The 10,088-nt window shown below is 49.8% G+C and overlaps 1 protein-coding gene across 1 annotated transcript in view; it reads left to right on the top strand.

Annotated features, from left to right (window-relative positions):
• The first annotated feature begins 4,878 nt into the window (after window positions 1-4,878).
• The window catches only part of SETD8 (SET domain containing (lysine methyltransferase) 8), a 31,545-nt gene continuing 26,335 nt past the window's right edge, over window positions 4,879-10,088 (top strand). The window contains exons 1-3 of the mRNA XM_011948583.1: window positions 4,879-4,903; window positions 5,202-5,290; window positions 5,373-5,456. Of these exons, the coding sequence (XP_011803973.1) occupies window positions 4,879-4,903; window positions 5,202-5,290; window positions 5,373-5,456 (198 nt within the window). The remainder of the gene's footprint in view (window positions 4,904-5,201; window positions 5,291-5,372; window positions 5,457-10,088) is intronic.

The raw sequence follows: 10,088 nt of genomic DNA, 5'->3' as shown, positions 1-10,088 counted from the left end.
TGGCATGATCTTGGCTCACTGCAACCTCTGCCTCCCGGGTTCAAGCAATTCTCCTGCCTCAGCCTCCCGAGTAGCTGAGATTACATGCATGCGCCACCATGCCTGGCTAATTTTGTATTTTCGGTAGAGACAAGGTTTCTCCATGTTGGTCAGGCTGGTCTTGAACTCCTGACCTGAGGTGATCCACCTGCCTCTGCCTCCCAAAGTGCTGGGATTATAGGCGTGAGCCACCATGCCTGGCCATATATATATTTTTTGAGTCTCACTTTGTTGTTCAGGCTGGGGTGCAGTGGTGTAATCTCAGCTCGCTGCAACCTCTGCCTCCCAGGTTCAAGCGATTCTTCTGCCTCAGCATCCTAAGTAGCTGGGATTACAGGTATGCGCCACCATACCCTGCTAATTTTTTTTGTGTTTTTCGTAGAGACTGGGTTTCACCATGTTGGCCACACTGGTCTCGAACTCCCGACCTCAAGTCATATTCCTGCCTGGGCCTCCCAAAGTGCTGGGGTTAGAGGCATGAGCCACCATGCCCAGTGTCAATAATTATAAGAGTAATCATAATGTACTCTTTGCAATAAATTACTATTCAGATTTACAATCTATCAATCTACCCTTTGCTTAAAACCATTTAGTGGCTTCCCATTGGACTGGAGTAAAAATCTAAGTCTTCTCAGGGCCTTTCTGTAAGTCGGCATCCAGTTAGGAAAACAGAGAGAAGTTAAAATAGGAAATTCATTAAACAGGCGACAGAGGACTGAGAAGACAGAAAGGGAACACCGAGGTAATGTAAATAGCAACTAGAGGAAATAGCTACCACCTCCAAAGCTGGAGATGAAAAAAAACCAAAAAAAACAAGTTGGGGTTAGCAGAGCTAGCAAAATCGGAGGAAGAGCCCCAGAGAGCTCATTCTCACCCCTCTAAGAAAGACACACATAGCCAGGTGCCGTGGTTCATGCCTGTAATCCCAGCACTTTCAAGGCCGAGGTGGGCGTATCACTAGAGGTCAGGAGTTTGAGACCAGCCTGACCAACATGCAAAACCCTGTCTCTACTAAAAATACAGAAAATGAGCTTGGTGTGGTGGTGCATGCCGGTAATTCCAGCTATGTGGGAGGCTGAGGCAGGAGAATCATTTGAACCCAGAAGGCAGAGGCTGCAGTGAGCTGAGATTGTGCCACAGCACTCCAGCCCAGGTGACAGAGTGAGGCTCTGTCTCAAAACAAACAAACAAAAAAACAAAGACAGAAAGGAAAAAAGAAAGAGGCATGACCAGATTGATGCTGGGCCTCCCAGAGCCCTGCCTAGTTGGGACTCAAAACTCTGAGGAGGAGTCTGCCATTAGTGCCTCCACGGGAGCACAAGGAGACTGTTTCTGGGAGTGTGCAAATAACCTGGAGACTGAACCAAATGCTACTGCCAGATGCAGTGTTATTACTGAGGGAACATGCTAAGAGTAGCAAGCAAACAGGCAAGAAAAGTCCCCTCTCTTCCTCCTGCCTCCCAGGCTCCTTGTATCTGCTCTCATTGGAAGCACCTAACATTAACTGAGAACGGGGAATTACGGTTTGCTGCCCTGTATCACAGAACAGGGTAGAAAAGTGGATATTACCCAGGCTGGTCTCAAACTCATGAGATCAAGCGATACACCTGCCATGGACTCCCAAAGTGCTGGGATTACAGGCATGAGCCACCGGGCCTGGCCCGCCTTTTTTCCTTATAGAATTAATCACTATTTAAAATGATCTTTTGGGCTGGATGTGGTGGCTTACGCCTGTAATCCTAGCAATTTGGAAGGCCAAGGTAGGCAGATCACTTGAGGTCAGGAGTTTGAGACCAGCCTGGCCAACACTGCAAAACCCCATCTCTGCTAAAAATACAAAAATTAGCCGGGTGTGGTGGCAGGCTCCTGTAATCCCAGCTATCTGGGAGGCTAAGGCAGGAGAATCTCTTGAACCTGGGAGGCACAGGTTGTGGTGAGCCAAGATCCTGCCACTTTACCCCAGCCTGGGCAACAGAGCGAGACTCTGTCTCAAAAAATAAATAAATAGGCCGGGTGCAGTAGCTCATGCCTGTAATCCCAGCACTTTGGGAGGCCAAGGCGGACTGATCACCTGAGGTCAGGAGTTTGAGACCAGCCTGCCAGCCTGACCAACATGGAGAAACCTTGTCTCTACTAAAAATACAAAATTAGCCGGGCATCGTGGTACGCATGCCTGTAATCCCAGCTACTCTGGAGGTTGAGGCAGGAGAATTGCTTGAACCTGAGAGGTGGAGGTCGCGGTAAGCCGAGATCATACCATTGCACTCCAGCCTGGGCAACAAGAGCGAAACTCTGTCTCAAAAAATAAATAAATAAATACATAAATAAAATAATCTTTTGGATGGGTGTGGTGGCTCACGCCTGTAATCCCAACACTTTGGGAAGCCAAGGCAGGTAGATCATTTGAGGTCAGGAATTCAAGACCAGCCTGGCCAACGTGGTGAAACCCCTTTTCTACTAAAAATATAAAAATATGGCCGGGTGCAGTGGCTCACGCCTGTAAGCCAAGCACTTTGGGAGGCTGAGGCGGGCAGATCACTTGAGGTCAGCAGTTCAAGACTAGCCTGGGAAACATGGTGAAACCCCGTCTGTACTAAAAATACAAAAAAATAGCCGGGTGTTTTGGCACATGCCTGTAATCCCAGCTGCTCAGGAGGCTGAGGCAGGAGAATTGCTTGAACTTAGGAGGCAGAGGTTGCAGTGAGCCGAGATCACACCATTGCACTCCAGCCTGGGTGACATGGGTGACAGAGTGAGACTCCATCTCAAAAAAAAAAAAAAAAGGTAGGCATGATTGGCACTCTCTTGTAATCCCAACTACTTGGGAGGCGGAGGCAGGAGAATTGCTTGAGCCCAGGAGGTGGAGGTTGCAGTGAGCCGAGAATGCGTGCCCCTGCACTCTAGCCTGGATGACAGAATGAGACTCTGTCTCAAAAAATAAATAAAATAAAACAAAATAAAATAAAATAATCTTTTAGGCTGGGGGTGGTGGGCTCACGCCTGTAATCCTAGCACTTTGGCAGACTGAGGCAGGCAGATCACATGATGCCAGGAGTTTGAGACTAGCCTGGCCAACATGGTGAAACACTATCTCTATTAAAAATAAAAAAATTGGGGGGAGGGGGGAGGGATAGCATTAGGATATATACCTAATGTAAATGACAAGTTAATGGGTGCAGCACACCAACATGGCACATGTATACATATGTAACAAACCTCCACGTTTGTGCACATGTACCCTAGAACTTAAAGTGTAATAATAACAATAATAAAACTGGGCTGAGCGCAGTGGGTCACGCCTCTAATCCCAGCACTCTGGGAGACTGAGGCCATCAGATCAATTGAGGTCAGGAGTTCAAATCCAGCCTGGCCAACATGGTGAAACCCCCACTAAAAATACAAAAATTAGCCAGGCATGGTGGTGGGCACCTATAATTCCAGCTACTCAGAATGCTGAGGCAGGAGAATTGCTTGAGCGCAGGAGGTAGATGTTGTAGTGAGCCGAGATCAAACCACTGTACTCCAGCCTAGGACAACAGAGAGAGGCTTCGTCTCAAGAAAAATAAAAATTAATAAATAAAATGATTTTTTTTTTTTTTTTGAGATGGAGTCTCACTCTGTTGCCCAGGCTGGAGTGCAGTGGTGCAATCTCAGCTCACTGCAAGCTCCACCTCCCAGCTTCATGCCATTCTCCTGCCTCAGCCTCCCGAGTAGCTGGGACTACAGATGCCTGCCACCCACGCCCGGCTAATTTTTTTTTGTATTTTTAGTAGAGACGGGGTTTCACCGTGTTAGTCAGGATGGTCTCAATCTCCTGACCTGGTGATCCGCCTGCCTCAGCCTCCACTCCTCTACATATTTATGGAAGCTGTAAGGCACGTTGGAGATTATGGCACCAGCTCCTCCATTTGACAGCTAGGAAAATGGAAGGCCAGAGAGCTGAACTGATGTGCCAAGTGACACAACGACTTTGTGACAAAAGTGTCCTTTTCTACCTTTTCCAGTGCTTTCACATATATCATTTTATTTTCCTTTCCTATTTTCCTGGTGCTTTGGCAGGGTCCTTGGGCAATGGTTGGGTCTCCAAAATCTTTTCAGCTACCAAAGAGACAGGACGGATTAGTGACCTCATCCCACACCCCTCGGAGGGGCCCCAGGGAAGAGCAGTAGTAACTGGACACCTTCCCTGAGACCAAAGCAAAGACACTCCAGAACACCTGATCCTCTGGGAACATACTGACTGAGCCCCCTCTCCCAGAGGGGAACAGCGAATACTTGCTTCCCTGGGGTTAAGGTAGCCATTTAGTGTCTGAACAGTGGAGAGACTGATCTAGGCCCTGCAATTACATTGCTGGGTGACCTTGGGCAGTGCATAGGTGACCCACTTCCTCTATTGCCCCATCGGCAAAATGGGTGGGTGTGAAGCATTAGGATCTTTGCGGTCCTGGAAGGACCTCTACTGACCCAGTTAGTTGGTAGGAGTTGTGCCTGTGGGTTTTGAATACTGGAATATTCAATAAACTTTTTTTTTTTTTTTTGAGACAGTGTTTCGCTCTTGTTGCCCAGGCTAGAGTGCAATGTTGCGATCTCGGCTCACCGTAACCTCTGCCTCCTGGCTTCAAGTTATTCTCTTGCCTCAGCCTCCTGAGTAGCTGGGATTGCATGCATGCGCCACCACGCCAGGCTAATTTTGTATTTTTAGTAGAGACTGGGTTTCTCCATGTTGGTCAGGCTCGTCTCGAACTACGGACCTCAGGTGATCCGCCCGCCTCAGCCTCCAAAAGTGCTGGGATTACAGGCGTGAACCACCTCGCCCGGCTAAACCTTTCAAACCTGAGAATGAAAGGATCAAACTGCCGGAGAGGTCGGTGTGCTGGAGTTGCTAAACTGCTGGGGGACTCAGGTTTCCCAGCTTATTAGGAGGCATCAGGGGTCAAAGGTCGGGTTCCGGTCAAGCCCGCGGAGAACCGGAAGTCCCGGATCCGGTCGGCTCTGAGCCCGGGGCTCCTGACGGGCGACTCACGCTCCGGAGGCGGAGCTTCAGCAGCGGGAGGGGGAGGAGTCTAGGGCCTCCCAATGGCAGCTCGGGTGTCTTCCATTGCAGCCAATCAACGTCGGGCGACGGTCAAATTTAAACCCCCCCCCCCCACCTCCTCCCCCAGGACCTGTCGGGAAAGCGTTTGTAGTTAGTGCGACGGCTGGACCCGCCCCGCCGCCTAAGAGGCGGGAGAAGGGCGTGGCCTCCCTGCGAGTTTGCCTATCACGACGGGCAACCTGCGGAGAGGCGGGCGGCGGCGCCAATCGGGGCGAACAGCTGGAGCCCTGCGGGGCAGTTGGCTGCAGTTGTTGCAACTTTTTTCGAAAGCTGGGTTTCCCGGGAGATCCCAGGCGGTGACAGAGTGTGGTCATGGCTAGAGGTATTTGCCTAAGTGGCCGGCGCCGGGGCGGCTGGGTCGGGGGTCGTGCTGGAGGGGTGGCCGGGGTGGCGGCAGCGGCTGCGGGGAGGCGTCCTCCTCGGGTGGCTCGGGGCGAGCTTGGGGACCCGCGTGGGGGGTGTAGGGGTGCTGTTTCGGAACCCGCCGGCCCCCCCTGAGGCTCCAGATGCCCCCAGAAACCCCTCCCACTGCCGTGCTTGTTTCCCCTCTATGAAGTGAGCACCTGCGGGCCTGCCTCTCCAAGGCAGCAGATCCATATGTCACAGCTCTTTGGAAACTAAAGCGCAGGGCACCTCCAGGGAATAGGTGTTATTGATAGAAGTGAGGCGGGGGCGGGAGTGAGGCTTCGCCCACTTTGGGGCCCTCTTTTTTTGGGAAAGGAGGTGATCCCAAGGCGAAGGCGCAGATCGATAACCTGCACGTTGGGGTGCTCGTCAGGGTGGACACCGCGGCAGGCGCCTTTCCTCCTTTCCCACGTCCTGAGTCAGCTCTGCGCCGCCGGAGCTAGGGCTGGGCCCTGCTGGCCCACTTTGGGGTGAAACGGGTTCATGGTACCTCGCGGGCGCGGTCGTTCGCCCCGCATCTGGTCAGGACTTCGCCCCTCGGTAGATGGCTTGGGTGGGCTTGTACAGCCCTGGGAGGCGATGTCCTGCCTGAAATCCTTTGCATACTTAGTTGGCTGTCAGGCCAGTGCCTCCCAGGTATGCGGCAGAGAGCTCTCCAACCGCTTGGTCATTTCCAGCCACTGCGTCCCCTTCACGCTAAAGGGCCAAAAACTTGAGCGTGAAAGTTCAGTAGAATTAGTTTTCAAAAAAAAATCAGTTGGGGTATTATATTTTTCTAAAAATTCCAAGGCATCAAGTGTTAGTAGGAATTTGCTTTAGTGCAGTATGCTCCCTATTGCAATAACAATGAATAAAATAATGATTCATTCAACAAATATATATTAGGTCCCTTTGTTTTCAGGCCCTGAAATCAGTTGCATCATTTATTCTCCCAGCATCCCTAGAGGGTCTTTTGGATTAAGACTTCCCCAGAGTCTGATGAAAAAATGAGGCATAGTAAACTTTAGGTTTTAGAGCTTCATCACCCAACTCATGGAGAAAATTAAGACTAATATTTTTCCTCAGAAAAGTGTTAAGCATCTAAAGGTATATTTAACATTATCTGACTAATTTATCTGACAAATTTTAATAAAACTATGCTTCCTGGGTTCATTTTTCTCATCACAGTACAATCATTTAAACTACTTGTTTTAAAAGTAGTGCATTAATGAATCTATGAAGAAAACTAACCATCTATCATTGAAATACTTAAAATATGGCTAACTAATAATTTTGGCCGGGCACGGTGGCTCACACCTGTAATCCAAACACTTTGGGAGGCAGAGGCAGTCGGATCACCTGAGGTCGGGAGTTCGAGACCAGCCTGACCAACATGGAGAAACACCGTCTCTACTAAAAGTACAAAATTAGCCGGGCATGGCGGTGCATGTCTGTAATCCCAGCTACTTGGGAGGCTGAGGCAGGGAGAATTGCTTGAACCAGGGAGGCGGAGCTTGCAGTGAGCCGAGATCACGCCACTGCACTCCAGCCTGGGCAACAGAGCGAGACTCCATCTCAAAAAAACAAACAACAACAACAACAAATAATAATAATAATAATTACCACTGAGGGCCAGGCACTTTATTAACTCAATTCATCTTTACAAATTGTTATTCTCATTTTTTAGAGGAGGAAGCCTGAAGTCCAAACTTGCTGTCCAGACTCTAGCTTGGCTGGGTCTTTGCTTGTGCCACGCAACCTCCCTTACTTACCCAAAGCAAAGATAATGTTTGTCAGCTCCTCCCATGGTCAGCTTACAAATCACCTATGTAATTATTAGTTATTGATTCTCACTGTCTCACTTGACCCCAAAATTAGTTGCCTGTTTCTTAGGCTTTATTGCCCTTGCAAGCTATTAAATTGGATATTTAGATCTAGATTTTTTTTTTTTCTTGAGACAGAGGCTCACTCTGTTGCCCAGGCTGGAGTGGAGTGGAGTGATTTCAGCTCACTGCACCCTCCCTCTCCTGTGTTCAAGTGATTCTTGTGCCTCAGCCTCCCAAGTAGCTGGGATTACAGGCATCTGTCACCACACCTAGCTAATTTTTGTATTTTTAGTAGAGACGGGTTTTCGCCATGTTGGCCAGGCTAGTCTTGAATTCCTGACCTCAGGTTATACGCCAGCCTTGGCCTCCCAAAGTGCTGGGATTACAGGCATAAGCCACCATGCCTGGCCAATATTTAGATTGTAAATACCAAATCATTTATAGCACTTCAAATGAACTGTCTTTTTCTTCTAGAAAATTGGGCTTTGAACTTGCAATTCACTTTGAGAGCCCTGCTGGTTCACAAAAACAAACTGTTCAGATGCCAGGCACTGCCTCACTCATTTTGAAGTTTTATAATCATGCAAATATTTACAATTCCAATATATTAGTCTCGGGGGTCAGTCCACCTACCTTTTGCTATTTGTACTGCCATTGTTGAATGGTCTCTTAGTTGGTAGACCTCCTCATTTTGCCATCTCCAGTTCATTATCCCTTAGCACCTGGTTGGGGGGGGGGTCTCCAAAAATACAGACCTTTTTTTTTTTTTTCTTGGAGACAGAATCTCACTCTGTCACCCAGGATAGAGTGCAGTGGCATGATCTTGGCTCACTGCAACCTCTGCCTCTCGGGTTCAAGTGATTCTCCTGCCTGAGCTTCCCAAGTAGCTGGGATTACAGGCACGCACAACCATGCCAAGCTAATTTTTGTATTTTTAGTAGAAATGGGGTTTCGCCATGTTGGCCAGGCTGGTCTCAAACTCCCAACCTCAAGTGATTTGCCCACCTTGGCCTTCCAAAGTGCTGGGATTACAGGTGTGAGCCACGACGCCCAGCCAGTATATTTGTTATATACGTATAAACTTGCAGAGAAAGGACTGTTTTGAAACTTACATTGAATGATCTGTGTTTACATCTTCTAGGTACTGGAGCTGCAGAATTGAGAGGAATAGGTGCTAGACTTGTAATGTGTCCCCTGCAACTGGGGGCTCAAATGCAGAGAAAGCTATGACCATGAGTAGGGTGTGGGGTGCGGCTCGGTATACTAGTATGTGAAATGGACAGGATGATCTATGTGAGTGCTTCCTGCTCCAAAACCATGATTCTCATGGTAATTAAGCTGCAAAACTTCTCTGCCTTGCAGAAGTGGAAGACACTTTCAAATGGCTCAACCTGGTTATAGAGTGTCACTTTCGAATTCTCTTTCACCTTCTGGGTAATCTTTTGGATATTCAACTGTAGTAGGCTCTGCAGAGGACATGGGCAGAGTACCTAGCCCACTGGAGTTAGTGGCTGGGCTGGGGGACCCTGCCTTGAAGGATGCTAAAGCATGAGCTGATTTGGGAGGGACTGTCTGAGCAGTGACCTGTCACCACCTAATCCTACTCAGTCTTATTCTTTCTAATGGGAGGCGAGGGAGGCCAGGTCGGGGGATGGCTACAAACAGCCATTTGTATATCTGTGGATGTTGGAAGGTGCTCCAATGGATTATGGAATTCAAGGTTCTTGGTTTTTACCCATGAGGACACTGAGGCCCCGACTGGGGAAGTGACTTGGCGATGGTCACAAAACACCTCTGGGCAGATGCAGGGAAATAAGTCCAGCCCCTGACTCCCAGGCCATGGCCCAGGCTGCAGAAGCTGGATGCCTTGAAGTGTCTTGTTTGCATCTATGACTTTGCACAAATACAGTGAATCTGGCTTTGGGCCCTCAAGCCTTAATGGCCACAGCATAATGGTGCAGGGCAGTGAGCTATGCTGAAACAGCCATCAGAGTGACAGGAACCTCATCTGCCTATGGGGCATTTTCTCACGGCGGGATAGGAGAACAAGGTGACTTGTTAAACCCTTCTGTAAGACCATTTGCTCCTCCCAACCTCCATTTCCTCCTCTGTAACCAGGAAGGGTAGTGGCTGGGAGGGCAGGCCTTGGGGTCAGTTGGCCGGGGCTGGAAACCCATCTAGTTCTGAGAACTTGGCCAAGCTCCTCACTTTCTCCGTCTGTTGAAATGAGATAATAATGGTGTCTACCTTTGCAGGGCTGCTGTGAGGTTTCAATGAGATAGCGGCAAAAGACTCGCCCAGGAAACCGATCATTATAACCCCTGGCTATGTCTCCCCAGGGCTTCCTACCGGTCAAGTATAGCCCTTCTGGGTTTGACACCTGGCCCCATTACTTCCTAGTTTTGTGGCCTGGGACAAACCCCAGCACTTCCCTTGAGTCACGGTGTCACCATTGTAAGCTGGGATGCCGACAAGACCTGCCCCCGCGGGCGTGCGGGGAGGATTCAATGCCTGTGAAACTCTCGGTGGGCACAGCGCCGGGCACACCCGAGGGCCTGGCCTGGCGCGTTCACCGCTGCTGATTTCGCCTGGCACAGACCAGGCTCCCAAAATATCCACGGAGCCAGCGGAAAAAGGAGCCGGGCAGGCTGGCGGGCAGGCGGGCGGGAGCCTGGGCTGTCATGACAGTGTTTCCCACCCCTTCCTCCGCGAGTGGCTGAGGCCGCGCGCGAGGGGGCGCGCCC

Source organism: Colobus angolensis, unplaced genomic scaffold, assembly GCF_000951035.1.
Source record: "Colobus angolensis palliatus isolate OR3802 unplaced genomic scaffold, Cang.pa_1.0 Scaffold28, whole genome shotgun sequence".
Taxonomy (NCBI): domain Eukaryota; kingdom Metazoa; phylum Chordata; class Mammalia; order Primates; family Cercopithecidae; genus Colobus; species Colobus angolensis.
This window is presented reverse-complemented; position numbering and strand designations above follow the sequence as displayed.